Source organism: Eleginops maclovinus, chromosome 6 (genome assembly GCF_036324505.1).
Source record: "Eleginops maclovinus isolate JMC-PN-2008 ecotype Puerto Natales chromosome 6, JC_Emac_rtc_rv5, whole genome shotgun sequence".
Lineage (NCBI taxonomy): Eukaryota > Metazoa > Chordata > Actinopteri > Perciformes > Eleginopidae > Eleginops > Eleginops maclovinus.
The window spans coordinates 11231341-11258938 of record NC_086354.1 but is presented as its reverse complement, the minus strand read 5'-3'; the positions used below and the strand labels follow the sequence as shown (position 1 = coordinate 11258938).

The 27598-nt window shown below is 39.3% G+C and overlaps 1 protein-coding gene across 2 annotated transcripts in view; it reads left to right on the top strand.

The window, feature by feature from the left end:
* Positions 1-27598, top strand: part of clstn2a (calsyntenin 2a) — a 132354-nt gene extending 104756 nt beyond the window's left edge. The window contains exons 9-18 of one of the 2 annotated variants that reach the window (XM_063885405.1): positions 2661-2782; positions 11409-11571; positions 19007-19173; positions 19827-19975; positions 22192-22397; positions 22640-22807; positions 23740-23885; positions 24103-24223; positions 24776-24966; positions 25088-27598. In XM_063885405.1, coding sequence (XP_063741475.1) covers positions 2661-2782; positions 11409-11571; positions 19007-19173; positions 19827-19975; positions 22192-22397; positions 22640-22807; positions 23740-23885; positions 24103-24223; positions 24776-24966; positions 25088-25321 — 1667 coding nt within the window. In that variant the 3' untranslated portion in view covers positions 25322-27598. Of the gene's footprint in view, positions 1-176; positions 299-2660; positions 2783-11408; positions 11572-19006; positions 19174-19826; positions 19976-22191; positions 22398-22639; positions 22808-23739; positions 23886-24102; positions 24224-24775; positions 24967-25087 lie in introns of both variants that reach the window. The other variant, XM_063885406.1, reaches the window with a different exon arrangement.

Below are 27598 nucleotides of genomic sequence, written 5' to 3'. Positions count from 1 at the left end.
TTGGATGCCCCCAAAATCAATGATAGTCTAGATGAAAAATCTAAAGCAGCGGGTACATCAGTTTATAGTCGTCTCAGTAGAATGCTATGTATGTATTGATTCATATGCTGGATAATGTTTACCTGTGTGAATGCGTCTTTGTGTGACCATGTGTGTTTGTGATCTTGCCACCGCAGAGATGAACCGCCATCATTACTCTCTGTATGTCCACAACTGCCGCCTGGTGTTCCTGCTCAGAAGAGATTTCACCCAGGTGGACACTTTCAGACCCGCCGAGTTCCACTGGAAACTGGAGCAGGTGAGCTATGTGTGTGTGTGTGTGTGTGTGTGTGTGTGTGTGTGTGTGTGTGTGTGTGTGTGTGTGTGTGTGTGTGTGTGTGTGTGTGTGTGTGTGTGTGTGTGTGTGTGTGTGTGTGTGTGTGTGTGTGTGTGTGTGTGTGTGTGTGTGTGTGTGTGTGTGTGTGTGTGTGTGTGTGAGAGAGCATAGATTCAGGGTGATATTCTGCATCAGGCGAAGGGCTATCATTATTTGTGTAGTGAAAGGAGAGCCTCTCCATTCTAATTACCGGAGGCCCTCCATCACTTTCTTGTGCTGCATGAGATAAGGGGGTAGAAGACACTATTATTATAACACACACTCACATACACACACACACACACACACACACACACACACACACACACACACACACACACACACCCGCACACACACACACACACACACACACACACACACACACACACACACACACACACACACACACTCACACACACACACAATGGCCCAAAGTGGAAACTCTGTTTAGTTATGGGTAAAAGCTCACCCAGCAGCGCATCTCTATTATCTGTCTCGCTTCTGGAGAGTTGTTGAACTAATTTACAGTTTACGGTTTTCAGTCCTGTAGAGAGATTTTTAAAGAATGAAATTGCAACGTATAAGTTGCTACAGTTTCAAAGATGATATATTAATATGTATTTTCTGTTGCACAGTTTTGCACTTTTCCTACTTCAATTGTCCTGCAGATACCAGTACACACTGCTATATAACCTCTGAATTCTACCAAACATAATGCACTGTAGGCAGGTGTTTTATCTGAATATAAGATTTATAATAAATGTTTCAGTCCTTCAGAAACTGTCTTGAAAGAAAGTCAGAAAGTCTTGTTCAATAATACCTTGGTCAGGTGGATGCTTCAATGAGAATCCGGCTGAAGGTCGTCTAGTCATTGTAGTTCAGGCGGACGCTTTGTGGAGAAAATCCTTATGTAAAAAAAGATAGAAAAATAAAATCATGATAATCCAATTACCTCTTGCACCACAATCTCTCCATTACACAAACTCTCCCTGGTTAACTAATAATGGGTCATAGATGTAAATCTGATGTAATTGTTCACCCTTGGGATCAACATATGAAACTCACACTGAAATTGTTGGAAAATGCTTCATGATTACAGCCAGCTATTAGGAGTTTATGCTGCACTAAGCAGATTATAAGAGATTTGAATTGTATTTGGGTCTTTCTGTCTATTTGTGCCCATGGCTGTGTGACCCTGCATCAGAATGTTTGTCTACTCTGATGAAAACTATAATGCTGGATTTACCCAATTTACTATTTTATCACGCGTGGAAAAAAATGACTGTACAAAGGCTTAGTTTTCTTGTGCTATGCAGTCAGTGTTTGTGCAAAACATGCCATTCGACTGTTGAAAAGTTATTTGACATTCTCCGCTCTAGATAAAATGCGTTGTTTATTTTTTCACCAAAAAGCCTTTATCTAAAAAAGATTATATTTGTAACACTGACATATTTTAGAAAAGTGATATGTGCTATAGAGACAATAAATGATTTCACTGAATTATAACCCAACCTGAAGGAAATGGTAAAACAATGTAAACACTGAGCCCCAGGACTACAGAGCAGTTACTATCCCCAGACATTGAAAATTGTCCTCTTATTTTCCACATGCTTTCGACATTTTTTACTTTAACAAAAAGATCTTACATTTTCACAGTATTGCTTTTTACATTATGTTTTCGGGTTTTCCGTCTGTCCCAGTCTTGTGAGCGTGATAGTTCAGCATGCCATAAAGGTCTACTTGGACTAGAAGTTGAACTGATTAGAATTTGGGCATCAAAAGTCAAGGTCACTGTGACCTCACAAAACACATACCGTAAGGCTTTTTGGTACATGTATACAGTATGTCTAATATGATTAAATGAGATGATTTCACAAAGATATAAACTGCCTCTTGACCTGGTGTAGGCATACAACCACAAGGCAGAAGTGATCGTTTCAATCTGCAGTTATACAATTATAAAATAACCAACATTCATTTCCATTTCAGAGAGAAAGAATGGTGTTCAAAAGAGAATCAGTTTAACACCCACAGCTAAGCTGATTCAGTGTATTGTAAAAGCAGATAAAGGGGACCTACCTTTTTGTTTGCCGTCAAATACAGACACCAGTTGGGCTGTATGACTTTTTTTGGATGCCCCCAAAATCAATGATAGTCTAGATGAAAAATCTAAAGCAGCGGGTACATCAGTTTATAGTCGTCTCAGTAGAATGCTATGTATGTATTGATTCATATGCTGGATAATGTTTACCTGTGTGAATGCGTCTTTGTGTGACCATGTGTGTTTGTGATCTTGCCACCGCAGAGATGAACCGCCATCATTACTCTCTGTATGTCCACAACTGCCGCCTGGTGTTCCTGCTCAGAAGAGATTTCACCCAGGTGGACACTTTCAGACCCGCCGAGTTCCACTGGAAACTGGAGCAGGTGAGCTATGTGTGTGTGTGTGTGTGTGTGTGTGTGTGTGTGTGTGAGAGAGCATAGATTCAGGGTGATATTCTGCATCAGGTGAAGGGCTATCATTATTTGTGTAGTGAAAGGAGAGCCTCTCCATTCTAATTACCGGAGGCCCTCCATCACTTTCTTGTGCTGCATGAGATAAGGGGGTAGAAGACACTATTATTATAACACACACTCACATACACACACACACACACACACACTCACATACACACACACACACACACACACACACACACACACACACACACACACACACACACACACACACACACACACACACACACACACACACACACACACACACACACACACACACACACACACTCACACAATGGCCCAAAGTGGAAACTCTGTTTAGTTATGGGTAAAAGCTCACCCAGCAGCGCATCTCTATTATCTGTCTCGCTTCTGGAGAGTTGTTGAACTAATTTACAGTAAGGTTTTCAGTCCTGTAGAGAGATTTTTAAAGAATGAAATTGCAACGTATAAGTTGCTACAGTTTCAAAGATGATATATTAATATGTATTTTCTGTTGCACAGTTTTGCACTTTTCCTACTTCAATTGTCCTGCAGATACCAGTACACACTGCTATATAACCTCTGAATTCTACCAAACATAATGCACTGTAGGCAGGTGTTTTATCTGAATATAAGATTTATAATAAATGTTTCAGTCCTTCAGAAACTATTTATTGAATATTAATGCTAGAAGCAGGTAGTTTGAAATATTGATTCAATATTTTACAGGAAATATTTCTCTCTTCAGGCATTTACTGTACCAGTCCTAGCACAAGGAGTTATGAAACTTTGACTTTCATTATTTCATTGTTATATGAAGTACTATAGTAGTAGTATAGATCCATGCAGTATACATTCATATATCTTACATTTTAAAACATGTTGTGCCAGATCATAACACAATGTCATGTTTTATACATAATTTGTTTTTAGATCTCTTCTTTAAAACAAACCCTGATACTTCCTGTATCTCTATGATATAGATTTTGTTTTATATACTGTACTTTTTTTTCAATATTTCTTACTTCCTTGTTGCTTTTGTGGATTTATTTTAACGTTACTTAATGAGTTATATTACTTTAATTATTTAAATGACATATTAATGCTTTTTCGCTCTGTGTCCTTAGTTATAACTAGGACAAACACAAGATAATATAAGGGTTTGTGCTACTACAGGGCTGGAGTTTACAGAGTTTAAGACTGTTGAAAAAGGAGGGAGGAAAGAAGAAGAAGAAGAAGAAGTGACTGCTGGGTATCACAGCTGCTTCTAAGTGCCCTTGTTCCTCCAGCACTTAGGAAGGACACTCAATGGCTTCCGCAGCAACTCCATTTAGCTCTATTGATTTTGCAATTCTCACCCTGAGAGGGGAGGGGAGGGGAAGAGAAGGATGAAAGGAAGCTGGCAGAGAGAGGGTGAGAGAAAGGTTTCCATTTTCCATGTCGATCGAAACACACTGAAGGAATGTCACATCTGACAGAAACCTTTACAAACACATCCACACTGCGGTTTTTCAGTGTATTTTGGAACACAACTGCACACACACACACACACACACACACACACACACACACACACACACACACACACACACACACACACACACACACACACACACACACACACACACACACACACACACACACACACACACAGGAATACCTATTTTCCTTTATCCTTTCAGCCATGATAATAGAGAAGGGGATGGATTTCTCTGCTGTTTGTACATTATTCACTGTCCTTGAATCTGGTAAGCCTATCAGTTTAGTCCAGCTGTTGAAAATACTGTATATTCACTCACAGCCACAAAGTCCTATACAAATCCAGAATCATTCTTCTTTAATGTCCTGTAATTCAAAGGTGGTAAGAGTGGGTCAAACATGCAACCAAAGTCACACAAAGCAGAGGGGAATGAGTTAAAGGCAGGTAAAGAAGCGGATATTTTCCCTATCAGGGCCTTCTTATGCTGAACCTTCTTCCAGTTTGAACAGCTTTCTAAGTTTGCCCTGCACAGTCTGATAAAGAGCGAGTGTGTGTGGTATGTGGCATTGATTTAAACCCCTTTCGAATTATGTGTTATGTACTCACGGCAGGGTTGTTATAGATAAAACAAATCTATGTATACAGAAGTGTGGGAGTTGAGACAAAAAAAACAATATTTTTCTCAGTTTTCGCAGGTCTGAGATTTGAAAAGCTTTAGCCAAGGGCCAAAGGTTTATTCATGATGGCAGCTGATCCACAGCAATCCAAGATAACCGTGCTGTTGACGGGGCCGGTCATGAGCTGTGAATTACAGATAAACTTTTCGTCAATTACACAGAACAGCTGCAGACCCCCGTTATTTATCATTGTGTCAAAGTGTCATTGTGGAGAGGTTGGAGTGGCACAAATTCCCCTCATTGCCTGTCCCTACAGCATATACAATTATCTGCCTTATCTGCCTGCTATTACCATGCATGTTGTGCCGCAGCTGGTTTTCTGTCCTGTGTTGATGAGAAGCGCCTCTTTTCTTTCTGAAGAGATTAATTGGATGGCGTTGGTGTTGCGTTGCTTCTCTGCCTGTTTGTTACCAGGAAAGATTGAAGTGCCTATTCAGGGAGTCGTATAGTTTCACGGAAAAATGTTTGAATATCAGTACAGCAGTTCTCATTAGAACAAGAGGCCGTGTGTGTCTACCACACATGTAAAAAATAAAGCTGTATCGTGTAATACACAGAGACTTTTTGAGAACATCTCAGAAGGACATGTTTTTTGTTGTATGAAATGCTTTTCTTTCAGTTGCCATCATATGTTCTCCGACATAGCAGTGTTTATTTACCTTCTGGATTGATGCTGTTGGCTATAAATCACTGTTATTTTGCAAGTCAACCTTACAAGGACTCAGTATAAAGCGTCCTTTGTATAAAAAAGCACCAACTGGCAATGATGAAAAGCAGATTTTTTACTTTCTGTGAAAGCAAAACAGACAAAGATAGAGCAACAGATAAGGAATTGAGTGTCGCCTTCAGCGGATACATCTTCAGTCTGTGTTTATTTATTTTCTGGCTTCTATTTTTCCAATGACCTCATTTGAAAGCTCAGTTGTACTTGGACTGCTTCAGGCGATTACCCATATGTACAGCTGATGCATCTGTCTAAAGGTATGTCTTTACAGTGTGTGTGTGTGTGTGTGTGTGTGTGTGTGTGTGTGTGTGTGTGTGTGTGTGTGTGTGTGTGTGTGTGTGTGTGTGTGTGTGTGTGTGTGGGTATGTGTGTGTGTGGGGGTATGTGTGTGAGAGAGAGAGGGGAACGGCAAGGGGCTTATTGCCACTATGTGCTACTTATTGACCACTCAGCAGACATGCAGAGTGACAGGCATCCCATCAACATACTAATGTATTGACAGCTTGTTTACTTTGGGTGAAAAATGCCTTCCCTGCTGCTGACCTGAAAGGTAAAGCTTCAATAATTCACTGATATTATATTACTGCATTAACTGGAGAGAATTACTTTTTTATGGAATAGCAAACAAATAGATTTCCTGCATTCAAAGGTCATTTCAAAGCACCTTTGACATAAAGTAGCAGGCATGTTATTTATGACTCTTTGTTAAGCATTTTCCCGTCCGACATGAATCATATAGCGTCTCCCAATTAACATACTCTTAACTCATTGATGCAATTTTTTATAATACAGTTGAGTCTTACATGACTTGTTCTCCCTCAAACATTAAGATTGGGCCTAACAGAAATAAGCTGCTTTTGTATGACATGTTTAATGTGCACGCTGTTGAGGGTTTTAGCAAAGCTCTTTTCTTTCCTTCTTCTACGTTTTCTTTTTCTTTTTTTTCACTATCGTTGTCATTCCATACCACCACACTGACACATAATAGGCTTGCATCAATAATGCAGTGCCACAGCAGTGGCAGAAGAGAGGAGAGCAGACGAATGTGAATAGGTAGAAAGGAGATGAAAAGGGAAAGAGAAGAGAGGTGCAAGTCAGGAAGACACGATGAGGTGGAGGTGAGGATAGCAGGAGTAGGGAGAACAGGAGAAAGTAGTTCACACAAAGGGGTATGAAACAGAATAGATGAGGAAAGGGAGGGAAGTGTTGCCTAAAGGTAAAGCTTCCCTTACATTATTCTTGGAAGTTAAATTCACAGAAGGTAAGCCATCATTATGTTTGGATCAGACAACAGCAAAAACTAAAACATCAGCACAGAAATTCATGCACCAATCATTATATTATATATCATTAAAATCATTATACCCTTCACATCATAAAAATGTGTAATTGCTTTGACCTGTGGTTTTACTGCTAAAGCAGACCAAAAAAAGCATGCCTGTCAGGCACTGTTTATCAAATCCAACCGATCTGAACACTGCTTTATGTTAAGTCTCCTCCCATCCCATAGCTCCCCAATGCATCAAAATAAACTTGACCCCATTAAAGGGCTTCTCAGCAGCCCGCAGAATGTCCTCATTATTCTGTTTATGTCAGCAAATACGAAATGTCCCATTGCTATTTGTGAATAAGAGGTTGAGTTTGATTTTCCTACTAGCAATAGGCAAAATAGGCCTCTCTAATTCATTACCTGAATCCTATAACCAATGTTCCACACAGAAAAAGATTCGGGACTCTTTGTTCCTTGTTAGTAGTTAGTCTAGCTCACAGCCGACAGCACCTAATTGTTTTGCCAGAGATCCTTTGGGTGACAACCTAAATTCAGTCTCTATACTGTCTAGGTCCAATTGGCTCTAAAGGTCTTCTTTCTTTAATGCTGATGTATAAGATGTAATAGCCTCTCGTAAATACGCCGTGGCAGATTTCCCAAAGATAGACGGGCTTATCTCCTGTGTTTTATTCTCAGCAATAAAACACTTCTATTGCATTGTAATATACTCGGCAGAGGGATGTGACTCCTTAAGTTAGGGTTTGGTTGGCAGCATTTGAAATCTGAATCTTTATAAAGACAGGAGATGGCTAAAATGAGAGAGGAATGATCAGAAAATGTCTCGATACCAATTGTGCCATTCTTGATCCGAACCATCACAGCTCTAAAAAGCAAGGAAGTTATCTATCCTAGAGATGTCAAGGATATAGTATATAGGAATCTCCAAATACAAAACATCATGTACCCTCATTTGGAGGATGAGTAAAATACCTCTCCTTGCCATCACTTTGACCTTGTTCTCACAGGCTAAGATAGTCTTTTTTTCTAAGGAAGGTACCTAACTGAGTGAACTGACCTGGAAGTATCTAAGTGGCAGCGATGATAAGAGTACCCAGAGTACCCTGGCCCATCCTTGAGTGAGGGAAAGGAAATATTGCTGTCCTACAATTCCCTGCAGCATCACTTTCTAAAGACAGATTACATTAATGAAGGCTCAGTTTCCTCTGTGTGCTTATTCACAAGACCGTGGCACTGCATGGGTGGCATCAATTACATCTGTTGTTTTTCTAATATGACATGTCAAAAGGCCTGCTGTTTCCTAGCATCTCATTGCAGTCCTCAGCCTGTTCAGTTAACATTTGTAATCTTTGTTCACTGATGAACAAACATCCTGCCCCCTCAGGTGTGCTGTAGTCTACTGAAATGCTCCATTAGGCCGTACCTCTTAACTGTACTGTGGCATTCTGAGTGATGAAAGGAAGAAAGATAAAACGTTTTAGAAAAATGTTGACATTTCAACCCAAGAAATGTTTTAATCCAACAACAGGTGAAGAAAATAGTCATCTTTGGAAATGGGAGCGAGATCACTATCCTCTGTAAGTGCACCAAGTAAGCCTCCCATGGAAGAATATTCTGGTTTGAGTGTTGGAAAACATCAATTTGAGTTAAATGGGAGCTTAAAATGGAGAACATATGTATTTTAAAAATAATTAGCAGGGGCATAGACTCAGTGCCTGTCTGCCTGCCTCTCCTGCAGTCCCTCTCTTTCTGGTTTTTGGGACTTCTTTGGTGATTCTGTTCATCATAAGCATACCTGCAACCTGCTCGGGGACAGGCTCCTTACTTATTTCAGTATTCACTGTGTTGTTACACTGTTGCAGAGGAGAAATACTTTCAAGCTCCCGCTGACTAATGTGCCTTCAGACGAGCAGTGTGAATACAAACATTCCTCAGCGGCAGAGAGGGTCCTGCTGATGGTAGTCACTAATGATGTGTGTGTGCATGCATTTGTAAGGTTGAGAGTATGATTTCTCAAGTTTAGACAGTCAACAACATAAACAAATCGAGTGCTGCAGCTGGATTGGATTCAGGGCTTTCTGTAATTACTGTAGCCACATACAGTAAGTGCACATAAGTGATAGAAGCCACTCGGTAGAGATAACGTGTCAAAAAAAATATTGTGTTTTTATTTTATTATTAAGTCATGTTGCTGCATAGTAAAGCAAAACCAAAAGAGCATTTCCTTTCATTGTCTATGCATTGATATTCATGCAGTAGTTTGACTTGCCGGGAAGGGTTTTCCCTCATCATTGCGCATGCTTTTCTAGACAACAAAAATATTGACATTGATGGTGTTGTTTGTTCGTGCCCTGCCTTTTATTTCATTCAGTTCTGAACCTACTCCACAATCAAAGAAGCACAGCGAGAGGAGGATTGGGAGGAACAAGATAAGAGATTAAGGGTTAATCAATCAGTCCCACTGTGTGAAAGAAGTAACTCCATACCACAGCAAGTGGAAATGTCTTTTGCTGTTCTTGCTGGAAGTTAAGATTTAAAGTAGTTGTTTTTGTTTTTTGCCGTGCTAGCTGTGTGCATGCGTGCGTGTGCGTGAAGTGCCACTGAGCCTTAGAAAGAGATCTAACAAAGAAAAAAACAATCTGGTTGTTGTATGCTTTCCTGATGTTTCTCTCTGTGCAGCTTCAATGAGCAGATATTCTCCTCTCCAATGCAAATGGATGGATGTTTGATGTTTAGTCATCTGAGTCCTTTACACCTGACTGATTACAGGAACACAAATGCAATGGCCATTAGAGGAGCAACAATAATCCTTTAAGACTGAACTCAGTTGCTAATGTATTTCGTACTGTTTTATCACTTTAAGGAAGTACACCTGCAGTTTAGTGGTTTTAAGTCGACAGCATCAGATTCAGAACACAGGCACTGTGCCACCGATGTGCTGTTGCTTTAAAGCATGCAATGTTGTAGTCATTCATCATTTGTGACGGTGAAAAAGTATTGCTAATTTCTCATTAACAGGAATCAATAACCCAAATCAATTTGTCAATTAACAAAATATGAATCCTCATGTTTATCTGTTAACTATTTATTAATTTCAGTCATCTCTGGCTTTAATTGTTAGTTTTAGCTTTAAATCCATAATGGTAAAGTAACATGTTTCAACATATTGTTGTGGCAAAGTTTTTATAAGGTATGTGTGTGTACTTACAGATAGTCAGAGTATGTCTGTGATGGCTTATAAAAAGATGCCAGGGGCTCCACAGCCATGTTTGTCGCTCATTGCATGCGTTTAATGAACAGCTCATTAGAGGGAAACCTCATTAGCAATCTAACGACAGGGAGCAAATGATTCAGCGAAGGGGAATTTGTTGCCTCTCTCTCATTGAAGCTAGAAAGCAAAGCCGGGGAGCGTTCAAGGATGCGCCTCCGGTTTCATCTGGATGCTCGGAGTAAACATCCTCATCTTCATAACAGCATCTCTATAAACGTAATCCTCCACGGAGAAATGCTCCTAACCCAAATAAGACCCCAAAAAGAGATGTAGTTGCCAGAGTAATGTATTTTTAAAGATGCCCTAATTTTGTGTACAGGTTTCAGGTTTCAAGGCTTTATTGGTCATATGCACAGCATATACAACGTATATGTTGGCAATGAAAATCGTATGTCCCCTGCTCCTCCGACAGCTCAACATACATGGTGCAGATAAGATAAATAAAATAGTGCAAAAAGAGAGAAGAATATTTACAATAACAACAATAAAGATTTGAGGATGTGAAATATATACATATGTGGAATACATTGAGAGTATTTAAACACTTTACACTGTTGAATGAGGAGGTATGGACAGATGCATATATTACGTATAACAGATGTATATGGCAGATATGTATAATATATAGATATGTGTACTATAAACAGATATGTATGGCAGATGTGTATAATATATATATATTATATATATATATATGTATGTGTGTACTATAAACAGATGTGAGTAGACATTCACAGAGCTCAGGAGTTCAGCAGTCTTATAGCCTGTGGTATAAAACTGTCTCTGAGTCTGGTGGTCTTGGTCCGGATGCTGCGGTACTGTCTGCCAGACGGAAGCAGACAGAACAGATCGTTGCTGGGGTGATGGGGGTCCTTTAATATCCTACCGGCCTTCTTCCTACACCGCTGGGTGTAGAGGTCCTCCATGGATGGCAGCTCCGTCCTGGTGATGTGCTGAGCAGTTTTCACCACCCTCTGTAGAGTCTTACGGTTGAGGGTGGTGCAACTGCCATACATGTCCAATCAATGCGTTCATAAAGGAAATATTTCTGTATCCACACCCACAAATGTATCCTTTATGAGTGGACATATACTGTAGCTTAATAACATCCTAACCTCTCTCTCGTTTACAGATTTGTGACAAGGAATGGCACTATTATGTGATCAACGTGGAGTTCCCTGCAGTGACACTATTTGTGGATGGTGTTACCTATGAACCCTATCTGGTGACGGATGACTGGCCGATCCACACAGCAAAGATTGATACGCAGCTGACTGTGGGCGCCTGCTGGCAAGGTCAGTGTGTGTGTGTGTGTGTGTGTGTGTGTGTGTGTGTGTGTGTGTGTGTGTGTGTGTGTGTGTGTATGTGTGTGTGTGGCATTTATGAACTGAAAATGAGGCAGGAATGGACTCAACTGATATTAAATGATGTTGTTTGGATGGTTTAAAGGTATTTATGTCACAGCCTTTTCAGCCGGTGGATTTGATATTTGTTTCCTTCACATTACATGAATTAATAGATTATGCCCACTTTCTGCTAAATGGGGATATGCTTGTTTGATTCAGTAATTGGTTGACTGCATATTAAGGTATAACTGCATTAGGACTGTAAATGCTTGTTGTAAAATCCCCCCAAACAAGGAGTTAGAGATACAAAACATTAAATAAGTGGCTTCTTTGGACGAATGTTAAAGAGATTGGAGAGTAGATGCTAAACAGCAGTGACGTCGGGGCCCTCCCTTTTTTCAGTTTTGAGTGTTTTTAAGCATTTTTTTAAACTTAATTTAACGATATAGCTTGTACCACATCAAAAAAGGACTCTACTTAGAGCTAGTAATTTGAAGATATCTTTTCCAACTTGGCAGTACAGCACTGAGAGGAGATCATGCAATAAATGCATACAGTGTAATCAAATATAAGCATGGAAAATGACGCAGAAGCCAAAGACATTGAACATTTCATTTGAAGTACAAACAGACAGAGAGAAGAAGCCTTTCTGTTAAGATAAATAAAGAGATTAAGATTTATGCCTCAGGGCTGCAAGTATTTTTTTCTTTGAAATGGAGAGGCACAATCCGAGTGGGTATTAAACGGGAAATTCTGTGTGTCAGTTCCAGCGACAGGGAACGAAAGCGAATAGTGCTCACATTTGAATGAATAAGAGCTACCCTGCTGCCATGTTTATGACTTGAATAATTATATAAAAGGTCTTTACAGGAGGGCAGAATGAGACGGTAGTGATCCGTTCTGCAGCTTGCCTAAATCGCGCTCATAACACTCAACAGTATCACCCAAAGCTTCGATCCTGATGGCACTTTTTGCCGTTTAAATTTCTTTTCATCCTGTGCCCGATTGCAATTTCCTTTTTGTCATCATCATTTTCTTCCTTGCTTCATACAGGCCTCTCTTTCTGCCTCTTTCCATGAATCTCTGATTGTTAGAGAAAGCCCTGAAGGAAGGATTAGCTAGAGTGAATGGAGGACAACTTTGCCAGCTATTACATCCCAATGAAGCCGCTTTAAGCTTCACTAAGCCGCAACTGATAACTTTGCAGGCCATTAGCGAGCAAGATTGCCTTTCAGAGTCTCTCATTTCTCCATCCTCTTTTCCCTACAATCAACAACATAACGATGAGACGTGTGGCATAAAAGACCGTATTTTCACTGGCCTGAAAGCAAAATAGAAGACATGTGTCAACATACAAGGTTAACAAGCAAATGGTTTTGTTTGGGGGTTTATTTTTTAGGGAAAAAAAGCTGTTTGCCATCTTATGTCATTTGTCGTGGAAAGTGGATTTGCAATTTCACAGCAACATCACACTACAGTATTGAAATATGCTACTAAGGAAGTGCCAAGCAGGCATTTACAGGAGGGGGCAGTTTTATGTTGATAATAAAATCTCAACAGCGTATTATCAGTACGTTTAATACTAGTTGCCATTAAAGTATAAGGACATTGTGCTACTATTTGAGCAAGCTTTTAGCACACAGTGAAGTAAGAAAAGTCAGGATAAATATTCTAATGCACTTCTACGAGCGCTATATTCATTTATTTTTACAATTATAATAATCCTGTTGACCTTTTCGGTTTTGAATCGCTCAAGCAGGAGAAGCACGTGGATAATATTATTTTTATAAAGGCTCTGTTGCATTCAGCTTTCATGTAGAATAGAGTAGTCAATGAGCTTGAAGAACCTTAAAGAAGTGCAGCCATTATTATTGTTATTTAGAGCAGCAGTCTACAACAAGTTATAGCTTTTTTTATAGTCTTGAAATATCAAACCCTTACATGATGGATCCATTGCATTTTGTCTCACAAAAAACTAATACAAAAAAAATATACAGTATATATATAACACTTTGGACCTCACACTTGATATAAGATGTATGAAAAGGTCTGAACAGCCATTGGTCAAAGATCTAAACAGAAAAGAAGAAGAAAAACAAGTTAAAATGTGCAAAATTCTGAAGCACTGTAGACTTTAATTTGTCTTTATCGAGTTGTTTAATTTAAAGTAGCCCTGATTGCTTATTTACAATAGGTCATATTTGTTAATGCATATGAAAGATCTACAATTCAAATTGTTGTGTCCTTTTCCTCTTCTTCTATCCTGTTCTTTCTTTTATGAAATCTCGTACTGTCTGCAAATCAAGACACAGGCAATCCGAAGTTTCAGTTTTGTTCACACTTGTGAATCAGAAAGACCTTTTCTTGATGAAAACCTTTCTACATTCATTTGTCAGGGAGATGAAGGAAGAGACTTAAGGGCAGAACAATGACGAATATTTCTTCATGTGGAAAGGAAATGAGGTGATGCGAAATGTTCCCTACTTACATCTACTGTCGTCAGTAAAACACAGTACTTACCATGTCTGTTCAAGATTCAAGAAGCTTTATTTATCCCGAGGGAAATTGAGGTGCAACAGTTCAATACAAAGAAGGAAGGAGAAATATACACTCAATATAACTAAACTACTAAATATACACTATATATACATCACATATTACTAAATATAAACTACAATAACTAAGTATAAACTAAGTATAAACTAAGTATAAACTAAGTATAACTAAATATAAACTAAATGTATCAACAATAAGAGCAGCTTTGCAAATATGAAATAGTGAAATAACAAAAAGGGCATTGGCGTTGAATAACAAAGCCTGTTCTTGTGTGGATGCATAGTTCATGCAGTTTGTGGCACTCTCACGGTGGATGATGGAGTAGTTAACTCTTTCAAGTATTGTTATATAAAGTAAAACCAAATACCTTTTGAATCATCTTTTGGTCATTTTAGTTTTGCAAGTTTGACATCAGCAGTCTTTGATTTGTTCATTTTTAACCGGGGGTAAAGCCCAATCGGAGAGCCACATTGCTCTAGGACACCCCCTAAAATATTTGTGTCATTGAGGGACATAAACTTTCAACAGCACAGACGCTGGTGAATGATCGTGTAAATATAAAAAAATCTCAAAAGGCTTTTCTCTTCGTTGCCTGTGTAGGTGTCATTTTGTTCGTGTAGGTGGCACTACTCTACAGAGTCTATAGGCTAATTATAGTTTTTTATAGTAAATAGTTGAGTGAATTGTATAGATCTTAACCCACAGAGGGGCAGGACCCGAGAGTAAAAAATGCAATTACAAATCCATCTGATACTTCAGCACCACCGACAGCGCCATGGATTTATCCATACGCAGCACGGCTAGGCTTCTGTTATTTCCAAATCATGGTCTGAGTCATAGATTATAACATGTAGAGACCTTAATATAGCTTCAGCATTCACACAACAGTACGACCAACAGCATCTCGTGTTTCAGTTGGGAAGAAGCATCATAGCATTAACTGTATACATGCACAAAATATACAAGGCTAAAAGACAGCATTAAGGAGACAAGAGGCCAGACATTTTTAAACAATGTTCCTTAAATCTGAATAATATCCTCATATCCTACATGCCTTAATCAGATAGTTATATATTGTTCTTCATATAATAATTTTGTGAGCTAAATTTACATTCAGAATATTAGTGAAATATCACTGTGCATGTAAACATAGTCATTGTCTTGTGACAAAGGAAGTGTAGAATTTATCGAGGAAACATTATGACTAGTGTTGCCGCAGATGTGTAGTATGTGTACAATATTAAAGTAATATAAGAAAACACTACCATTTTAGCAATAAGTTACTTACAAATCCCAGCAAAACACTGTTATTGAGGATCTCGTTAATTTGATTTGGTTGTGATCTAGATTGAAAATATTCTCCATAAGGGTAAACTACAAAGAAAGCTTGAAGGGGGAACATATTTCACATGTGATGTTTACTGTAAAGAAAGTGGCAAATACCAGAGTGACCTCTAGCAGCTGTCTTATACCTGTTTGCATACATATACAGAACTAATACAAACAAATCAAATGTCAAAAAGTTTCAGGGCTGATTGAATACTGACGTTGGGGAAAAAAGTTCTGTCTAACTTTCCAATCCCAACCAGCTTGTTGGTGATTCTGAGTGGGAGTGAATATATCCTAATGCCTGCTGTTTTAAAGCATACCAGATGCTGTAATGTTGTTTACATGGTTATTGCAAATCATGTTGCATCCTAACCGTTCTTGGAGAATGAGCTGCATCTTAAAATAGATCACCAGTGACCACCCTCAGAGCTCCAGTAGATAAACATATAATTAAGTGGGCTGTTGCTCTGATTAAAAGGTGACAAAAGATCTTAAGGAAACAAAAATTCCAATAGTATTAGAAAGTCTAGCTTCCCCTCTACAAAATAGTGACAACTCATTGTATTGCATGTGATGCTGTTTGATGCAGATTGTGAGAGAAGAACTGCATTATCCCACTGTTTGTAGACTTTGCAGCAGAAGTCTCCTGCTGCCTAGCATGCTGAAGGCTTTGATATTTCAGTGACAGGATCTTCTCTCTCAGCCGACATGTTAAAACACCCCTGTATGATTCACATTGACATAGCGAGGAGAGTAGATGCCTCCAGCCCCATGCTGGCTGGTACTGTAGCTGCTGTTCACAATAATATTTGCTGTTACTGCCTTTCGTTCCCCTGAGCCTCGCTGCACAGAGCAGTTCAGTGCAGGAGAGGAGGAGAACATCCAGGCTGTGTTAAATTAAGTGGGTTAGTAACATCAGACAACAAAATAAATTATTTAGTCAACTTTCAGGCCCTGAAGAACATCACTTTGACAGTAGGGGGTTTAGACAGAAGTCAATTCACAAAAGGATTCTGTGGCTTTTTGGGATCTGCTAAACCTGTGCAAATTTGACAAAATAAACTGTGTTAATCTCAAAGGAATTGCAGGGGGAGGGGGGAGGATGCAACCCCCACCTGCTTTGCCAACGAAAAAAGCTTCTAGTTACTAACTTACACATATTTAAAATAGTAAACATACAGACACAAAATTGGGCCTTTTATCAACCTCATTGCAAAAACAAACCTTATCTGATGCACATTTTAGGGGCCGTCTGCTAAAAACTCATGTATTATAGGATGGAGTCACTGCATTGCGACAGTTACATTGAAACAGGATGCAATGAGACTTGTGTCCTGGGAAATAAATGGATTCATGAAAATACATGTGGGAAAAAAGATTGAAATACCCGAGGAAGTTTTGCTGCTATGCCTTGAGCGTAAACGCACACAGCATCTCTGTTAATGGGGACACACACTTATCGTTTTTACTGCATGGGGATCGCTGCAGGTATTTCATTAACTCAAAAACAAACCTCAAATGTCTAAAAAATAAATGTTTAGTTTTATTTCAACCTTCTGCAAATGTGTTCTGTGTGGCACAATAAAAGGAGAACATATAGTTTACTATTACATGTTTTAAAAAGCAACAGGGTTACCTTAGATCCTTATAAAGACTGACATTTACATGTTCAGCATTGAGCATAGTTAATTGTCTTTAAAAGAGTTGTGTATGAAATGTCAATGCAAAATGTCAATTTTCCAACAAATAGTTTTACATGTTATATTTGAATAACATTTTACACACTTTTATAATGTCTATGTATCGAGCTAAAAATATATCCCTATTTATATTGTAATAAGACAACTATTTCTTTGTTTTAAAAAGCATTGCATGTAATTTCAAAAGGTGTGCAGCAATACAGTTAAGGAACATATTAATGTGTAGTTTAGAAAAAGGGCATTAGACGGGTTAGATTTATTACAGAATAGTAATAAAAAATGTCCGCTGAGATGCATTTTATTCCGGTGAAATTCACATTTTGGAGACCTGACCTGACTGGAATGTCATTTCCTAGACTTAGTTAAAATGTTTAAGCAATAGCTGACATAAAAAACACGCTAAACCTTTAAGATTTAGGAATTGCACCGAAGAGCAGAGATGGCCATTTTACTGAATATAAAAAAGGGCGCTCTTAAGAAGATGTCATGGTTCGACTGAATTTGTGATGGTGCTGACCCCAGAGACTGCAGCACACACACACACACACACACACACACACACACACACACACACACACACACACACACACACACACACACACACACACACACACACACACACACACACACACACACTCAGAGCCAATTTGTGACTTCCGCTACTGTTCCATATATTTGGCATGAAGGGATATATTTCTCTCGCTCCTTGCTGCTGTTCAGAAAAGGTCAGGCACGCGTTACATCTGTCAAACTGGTACTTGGGAGTCAATTCGTCGACCTGACAGAATGTTGTCAGGTGTTGAATGTATCAACAGATATCAGTTTTTGTATTACACGATTACTTAATTACTTACTTAAATTAAGTAGCTTCTTCTCTTAATTCGACAACTTTTATCAAGCGCTCTCACTAAAGGATAAGTGTGGGTGTAGCAGGCATACCGAAAACTAAATCCAGAGATGTAAAGATGAACATTAATTTTTTTATTTTCAGTTAGAAGTTACAGATATAAAATTGTTTAATGACGTCCGTAAAAAAATAAACTGTCTGAATGCACTGACTATCACACCCTTTAATATGTTGATTTGAATTCCTCTTGAAATTAGAAAACCATGAAAAAACAACGTCTTAGAATTATATTAAATAACATTCCTGTCTTAACCGGTGTCAGACTTGTTTTGCATGCTTCCTTTCCTACATCCTTTGTGAAAAATAACTTCTAAATACTTCATAACCTGCTATCCATTTGGGTCATGTAAGCTGTTTCTGAAAGATTCACAGATGTTATTTTGGGAGAAGTATGCTTGCTTTTTCCTTTGATACATTCATAATGCATGTTGTTGTCTCTGCAAAGGCTCAGTAAAAACAGGTTTGAACCCGAAAGCTTTACTCTGAAGCCAGGCCTGTTAAATATAAAGTTGTAGTTTGTTTAAGGTCAGGCTGGTGAGTACAAAACAAAAACACAGGCAGGAAAACAGCCGAAGATCTGGCAGTACTATACTGTATGTATATGTGTGCTAGTGGGCTAACGGAGAAGTAGGAACTGGTGTGGTTTTGTGATGGGGGTTACTGAGATGACAGGAGAGTGATTAGTACATGGCAGGGGGAAAAGAAAACAAGGAAAGTGTGAGACTAGGAATTGGCTGACATTGTGACATTCCCAATCTTTATCTATCCAACTGACCTTTTTGCCGCACCTCTCCTCTCCTTTTTTCCACTTCTGTCCTTTACCCTCTCATATGTCACTTCTCCCATTCCCCTGATTGTGGTTCTCTACTCTCTCCTCTATCTCTCCCTTTAGGGGGTGAGGTAGGGACCCCGAGGTTCACCCAGTATTTCCGTGGCAGCCTGTCAGGTCTAACAATCCGACCGGGCCGCATCGAAACCCAGAAGGTTATTTCCTGTCTGCAGGCCTGCAAAGAAGGCCTTGATATTAACTCCCTCGAAAGCCTCGCCAAGGACATCAAGGTGCAGGGAAACACACACACACACACACACACACACACACACACACACACACACCGACACACACACACACTCAACACTTTCAGCTGTTGGTTTGTAGTATAGTAACTGCTACCACCAGATATGGAAACATGTCAAAAATGTCATATCCATGTGGCACGAATCTGCTGAAATCATCAGTATTTCACTTGCATTTAAAACAGTTCTGTCACTATCCTAAGAATTTAGGATTCAAGGTGTTATTCCAAATATCCTCAGAAAATGCTTCAAATCAAACTAAAAAGTACATTTTGTTAGCGATCCAATATTTTCATTCATTTCATTGCAGTTACTACACACATCTTTTTTTAATTGAACATTGAGTCTTTTCTTACTTTTTTTTTCATAATTCCTTTATTTTTTCGAAACTAACCATTTTAGTTTATTCTTAATGTTTATTTATCACAATCACAATAAAATGAAATATGGACCTAACCCAAGCCTCTCACTTTTAAGCAGTACAGGGTGTAACCTGATGTAACACAGTCTTTAATATTAAGCAGAGTCTACTAAAAGCTATTGTTGCACATGTATTCCCTCCTAAGACTCACAAAATGTAAGTGAGCTTAACACAATTTTCTGAATATTGATATCTTAACGCCTCTTTGTGTCTCCAGTTCCATTTTAACCCTGCTCAGTCCGTGCTGGTGGTTGAGGGAGAGGATCTGGACAGCATCAACACAGCCATGACGAAGGTCTCCTACATTAACTCTCGCCAGTTCCCTACATCGGGCCTGCGACGGCTACACATCACCACCACAGTACAGTAAGTGCAAATATAATTGGAGCATGTGAGGCTCTGCCCTTGCTTTCATAAAAAAACAGCAGACAACCCATTCATCCTTATAAATGCAATTGTGATGTTTGTGTGTGGGTGTTTTAACTTTTCATCCCTTTGTTGTGTCCACTGTTTAGTCACACTTTGCAGGTATCCAGTTATTGAATAAAATGTGGGATGATCCATATATAATATATAGGACAAGTTTGTCAAGCTACAAACAGCCAGAGGAGTTTTAAAGTATTAACTGAAGGCTCTTTCAGATGTAGGGTCTGTCTGTCTCTGTCTTTAAGCCTCAAAACTCCCAGTGAGATGGCAAGGATGGATCATTAGTGCAAAAACTATTAAAGCATGAAACAGACCAGCTGGCCGTTAAGGACATTAAGCCTTCGGGTGAACACAAAGAGCATTATGCTAGCGTCTACTTGTCCTTGCTTTTTGTTTCTATCTTTTTTCATTCCTCCATGTTCTGTTTTTTCCGCTGTGTGTCTTTCTGTGATTCTATCTCTGGATTTAATTTGATTTGATTAGACTTTGTCTTTTCCCCAGGATGCTGATGTCAGTCAGCGTGTTTGTCCAAAGCGCATTATCTTGACGTACTGGTAGCCGCGTTGTAATGAAATCAAAAAGCACTCTGCTCGTCCACGACAATGTATCATCAAAGTGGCCGGCTCCTTGATATTTGCAAAGGATATTAAAAGGATTAATACTTATCTCTTTGGTGACCCTGACATTTGCTTTAATGCCATCACCAGGAAAAAACTCGCATGAATTATGAAAATGTGATGGACAGGTAATAACTGACTGACCCCTTCTTGCTCCTGCTAGCATAACTTGATTTATTTTCGTCATTATATGATCAGAAACACGTGATTTCCCCATTTATGTGTACTGTAAATCATCTTCACTGTAAATCATGAAGCAACACAATACCTAGTGTACATTTAACAAGCATACCAATGAATGTGACACATTTGATTGCATCTGTTTGTTTCTTTGCTTCTCCTCGCTCTTAAGTATTTGTTCATTCTCACCCAACTTGTGTGCCTATGTGTGCCAGTGTGTGTGTGTTTTTGCTGCGTGTGTGTGTAGGGGAGAGCCTGTTCATGTGTCTGATCCATCCTCCACGCCCATCCAGCGCCTGTTCATTTGTTGAGCAGCAAATACAGACAGGTCAAATCAGCTCAGACATGTGCTGGTCGATAAAGTGAGGCGAGTGAGGGAGCAGTAGGACGGGCTGTCTCACTCCGAGCAGCTCTTCCGCTCTCCCCCTCGAGATAAAGACAGATAGATCCGCCTCTAAACTCAGCAGCAGATGTGTTGAATCTGCCATCTGTAACCGAAAAACAATAATATGTAGTCCAATTACACATTGTTGATATTCCTCCTGTAGGTGTTTTGTTGTTGGAAGCTGTTTTAAGTCTCTGGGTTTGAGGTCCTGACAAGCAGCATCATAAGTTCAATGATAATTGTCACTTCACTATTCACAGGGTCAATGTATTTAGCTGTTCAAACAACCCCCGCTAAATCCAGGACCTTAAAAGCTAACATCCACCTTTGTGTATAATGCTTCTTTTAAAACATTTTCATTTCTGACATTTATTCCTGTATGGGCAGGAGCAGAGGTCAGGGCTAATTGCTAAGTGCAAATTGCACTTTAAGCATTGTATAGATGTTTCCCTTTATTGCAAAATTTACATTTTTGTGACCGTGGAACTATTTCTCTTGTTTTGGTAGATTCTTAATTCCCTGTGGTAGGGTGATTCAGTTTAATTTAATACAAACATTTTAAATCAGTGGAGGTTTTTTTTTTTTGGTTTTTGGTAACTACAAAAGTGATATAACCATTGCCCAAAATTATTAACAACAAAAACTAGGCTACTGTCAAACAAATCTGGTCCAGGCCGCCCACAGGGCTTATGAAGCAGTTATTGCATGTTTTGTAGTTTTAAAATTCTAAGGGACTTAAAAAAAGAAATCTTTATGTCCATTATGTTTGTGCAGCCTGTAATCTGTGGGTACAGCAGTATTTTTGAGCTATTATACTGCAACTCTGTATTTCTGGCTAAAAATATGTTTTTTACTCATTACAATTGACAGCAATAGAGTTTAATCAAATAAGCAGTGAGCATTAACACCAGTGCTGTCTAGATTTGTAACCTCTCTCTTCTTCTGTGTGTGTGTGTTTGATGTGTGTGTGTCAGGTGTTTCGGTGAGGACACTTGTCTCTCCATCCCAGACATCAAGTCAGTGGTTATGGTCCTGCCGCCTAGTGAACCGAGAATCACCATCTCAGGATCTAATCGTCTCGTCAGGCCTGCCGCTGACCTGCGGGGTCCGCTGGGTGTGGCCCCCTTCAAAGAGCTTCACATCACCAGCACAGTGATGAAGGGAGACAGCTTCGGAGGATGTGAGTGGAGAAGCTGCGTGGTTAGGACTCTCTCATGTCATGTCTGTAGGACTCCATTTTCACAAACGATTTATAATCAAATATAATGAAATCCGAGTCTGAAGTCAAGTGTTGAATGTGTTGTTTTTACAGTCATAACCCAAATACCTGTTTATTCAGTTTAGAATTATTATTAAGTGCACTGGAGATTTGGTTTTTTATCATTGTGACACTTGTCTGTTATTCTGCGTCCCTGCATGTAGCTCGCAGACCAGGTGTGATGGAGGTGATGCACAACCTGGACTACTGCGACATCCTGGTGATTGGGGAAGAGCTGAATCCTGAGAGAGAGAGTCTGGAGATTCATCACAGCGCTTTGTTGGGAAAACACCTGGATGCCACCAACTCAACCTCTGGAATGTCAATATATGGTAGATGGGGGATGATCTGTGGCACTAATTCACTGGACGTGCACCACTTTTCCAATCTAAATCTTGAAGAACATCACATAAAAATGGCTTGCCCTTCATACAGCAATACGATGAGCATTCAGTCTCTATAGAGCAGGACAGCTGGAAAGGTCCCTGAAATCTCCTGTCATAACAAATTAGTTTTATCCTCGTGAGACCCAGCGGTTCATTTATGACCTCTGTGGGGGGCATGACTCTGAGGCCTTTATTTAAAACATACTTTATTTAAGTCTGAATCTACTCTCAAAATCACAGTCTGGGCTTTCCAATAGGTCATCTTTTAGTAGGAATTGCAGCAAAAATACACTGCCCGGCCAAAAAAAAGGTCACACATTCTAATATTCGTTGGGCCGCCTTTACCTTTGATTACAGCACACATTCGCTGTGGCATGGTTTCCACAAGCTTCTGCAATGTCACCACATTTATTTCAGTCTTGCATACATTTTTCGCCAAGATCTGTATTGATGACGGGAGATTCAGACCACTGCGCAAAGTCTTCTCCAACACATCCCAAAGATTCTCAATGGGGTTCAGGTCTGGACTCTGTGGGGGCCAATCCATGTGTGAAAATGATGTCTCATGCTCCCTGAACCACTCTTTCACAATTTGAGCGAATTTTTTATTTGTTTCCTATATTCAGAGAATGTGAAAGAGTTAAAAAGAAAAGGTATAATTTCATTATTATTAAATTAACCTTTGTAAAGAACTTTGTGTTCACAAAATTGATCTAATTATCGACTGAAAGAGATAATAAGTACCATCATTGATGAAAAACACTATACTCTATAACTCCTAAATCCCATATTTTAGAAGGATAAGCTGACAATATACATGACATATTATTAGTATTTGGATTAGAATGTAGAACTAATGTTTTCCTTCCTGTTCTGAGGTGTGGACTCCATGGCCCACTACGAGCAGGCGCTGAGACAGGTGCGCTACAGGAACCAGAGACCTGTCACCCTGAGTGAGAGGAGGTTCAGACTCACCTGCTCTGAACTCAACGGACGTTACACCAGCAATGAGTTCAACCTGGAGGTCAGTGTGATGTTCTGCCATCGCCATATTGACACTTTTTTCACTGTCGCTCTCTCAATAAGTCCTGCGCTGTTTATCTCCATTAGATTTAAGTTGTGTTTTATTTTTACCATGCTCAATTGGCTCCTTCCATATTACACTGTCCTACTGTCTTATTCTTTTTGTTTGTATTACCTTTCTTTGCAAAGGGATAATGGTTTGTGTCCCCCCTCTGCAGGTCAGTGTCCTTCACCACTCAGCACCTGTGGAGCATGTCAATCACATGGCTGCCCAACCCCAGTTCATGAGACCGGTCCATCACCCTCTCATGATACACACTTTCAACTCACACATGTCAGGTAAGTCGGTGGTTTTAATGTGCCCTGTCTGTTATTAAAAACAAAGACTGATTTATTAAAACATTGAAAACATGTAAACCTCTAAAAGTTCAACTTAGAGATGTTGTTCTGTTTAACCTGTACAGTAGTAGCCTCAGATCCACTGATACGCTACAATGAATCATTACAATGAACATTTAGATTGGTGGGCCTTTGTTCTCTGTTCTAAATTATCAAGCGAGACAAGATGATTAAACTGGAGATCGCTCTGCTGTAAAGCTCTGTCTACTTGAGGTGCTGCTTGCCCAGGGCAATCAAATCTAAGAGTAAAATGTTATAGGGGAACAGAATCAAGGTCAAACCAACAGAAATAGAACAAGACGTGTAAAAGAGGATGTTTTATTTAAGGAATTCATAGTTCACAAAAAGCTGTGTATAGCATGGAGAATACTATAACTTTTGAATGACATTAAGATATAGCCAAAATGTCAGAGAGGGTAGACTCTGTTGTACCTCCATAAATATGTGTAATATAATATACAGAGTTATTTTGCCTCTCCATTTCTCCTCCAGGATCAGCGCCTCCAGCAGCCACAGCCGTTATCGTGGTGTGTATCGCCGCCCTGGTGGTGATCGTGGTGATCGGCGTGTACAGGATCCATGCCACACATCAGGAGGGGTCCAGAGAGGATGAAGAAGAGGTCAAAGAGACTGAAGAAGACTGGGACAACTCTGCACTCACCATAACCGTCAACCCCATGGAGGTTAGGATAGATAACATTTTAATTGTTGTGTTTTATTCCTGTACTATGCTAATAAAAATACTTTGTAATTCAGTGTTTGATATCTGTGGTGACTTTACTAAAGCACACTTTGTTTTTCTAGAACATCGGAGGAGCCAAGGCACATGATGAAGAGGTGAAAGAAGAGGAGCGTGAGGAGGAGGAGGAGGAGGAGGAAGAAGAGGAGGAGGAGGAACAGGTGGGAGGCATGACGAGTGCCGAGTCAGACGAAAGTGATGAAGATGAAGAGGGGGGAGAGGAAGAAGAGAGAGAAAAGGTGGAAGAGAGGAAGCAGAAGGGAAAACTAGAGTGGGACAGTTCCTCCATAACGTACTGACCACACACACATAAACACATATCTGCACACTAAAACACACTTGACATGCTCTGTCTCTCTCACACACACACACACACACACACACACACACACACACACACACACACACACACACACACACACACACACACAAACACATGTTCATGCTGACATTACTTCGCGCACGCTACAGGTACACAGAAAGAAAATCTCTGATAATAATTTACAATCTGTTGCTGGAACACACACTGAATCTTCCCACGATGTCATTTCGAATGACACGTCTCCCTCTGCTTAAGCACAGTTTCCTCATTATGTGGAGAATTAGCTGATAAAATGAATCTAAACTCTTGAATTTAGTGACACAAACTCTCCGTTTCTTACATTAACACAAAGGTAATGTGGGCATTGATCCCGATATTTAATATGTGCAATTTTCCTCAGATTACTTTTATATTGTTTATTTTATATTTTAATCAGATTGTCTGCAAACTGGTAAGCAGAGTGATGTATCCATATACAGTACATGTGTTAATGTATCCATAAACGTTTTAAAACATAATTCCTTTGGCCTTTATAGTAGGTATGACATAGATGAACCGTCTGTCAGTGTGTATCCTCTGTTCTCATATTTATCTCACAGCATCCTGGATATGTGACCTCTTACAATAAACACTGTACATGATTTATATACAAAGCAGAAATATTAACCGTCTAATATCGTCCCCCTTTAGTTTCTCAAAAGTATTTGAAAGCTACGATGGTTCAATTTTTTAAAAATACTCTTAGAAACAAAAGCTCTGTTTGTTTGCATCTGTCTGTGTACCAAATCTCTCCATACTGTGGCCTATTGTAGCTTTCATTGTTAAACAAAAATAGAAAAATGTTGAACAATTGTTTTTCAGGAGAAGAAATAATACAGAGATGTTACCGTGTGTACCATTATCCCGTCTTCCCATTCTGTCTAATTCATAGTGAGCCCTCTATGCAATTATGGGCCCAGTACAAAGGACCAGTACACAGAAACAGGGGCACTCCAGTCACTGACTTTTTCCAACTAGAAAAATGGCACCCTTTTCCAGCATGACCCAAGATGATGTGTGCTTTTAATGTTTCATATTCCACTTCCACAGAATACTTTCATTTTGTTTATTTTTTAATAACAGATGGTTTGCAAAATGATGAGTTATTAACAGGTTCAAGAAGAGGTAAACTTAACTGTTTAGGAACAATACTGACAGATGTTAGTGACATGTGTTGCAATACAAAACAATAGCATGGCATCTCCTCCCAGTATAGAGCTGAAGTGTTAAGGTTTTTAACTTCAGTTGTTTCTAACAGCTCTTCAGTCAATCGGGACCATTTCTTCGGGGAAATGAAAATGACAGGCTAGTCCTTACTGCAGAACAACTCTTATCTCCTCATTACTCACCCCATACATTAGTTAGCAAACCGCATGTTTTTGGCCTTGTCCTTTTTCTCATCACCTGATAAGCAGGTGCCACTGCTTGTTACCTTGGAAACATGGCTTTGGATCCCAAGTATGCATGGAGATAAGGTGGCAAACTTTTGAGGATAAAATAATTGTGTTCTTAAATGTTGTAAAACTTGTCTAACACTATCTCACAAACTCTCTCAAATATATCCCAGGGTCTATTTGAACTTTCAGTTTGTGATGCAGGATTTCTTATTATTTTTTTATTGACAGAAAACTGCCCATTTTGACAAGTGAACTGAACTTAATGAGTTAAATTGGTGGATTGCCCCTTTACAGTCAGGTGACGGCCCACATAGCTGAATGCTGGAGAAAATCCGCTTGTTTATCCATCTCACTTCACCAGAACTAGCAGTGGAAACTTCATTGATATTAGTTCCTTCTTTTAAACATCAATTTAATCCAATGGGTTTGTCTACATTTAAATGAACTAAATGTAACTCCTCTCACATTCCCATTTCTACTCTGAATCAGTGACTGTTCATCCCTCTGAGCTCTGTGACTGATACGTCTCCTGTCCACATGTCCCTCCCTCTGTCCTCTTTTAAGCACCTGTGATTGTGATGTCATCATTGTGAGAAAACTGCCTTGTTCCCCTCTGTGATATTGTGCTTCTGAAAGATTAAGAGGAAAAGATTCTTTTACATATAAAAAAATAAACCCTGTAAAAATGTTCAAGACAGTTATTTTATATATCCGTTTCTTTTTCTTTTTGTAAACAAAATGGTCGGGATTTCTCTCTCTTTAGCGGTGATCCTACTGATTTCTGTATATTGACCAATAAAGACTTGTTTTAGACTCTA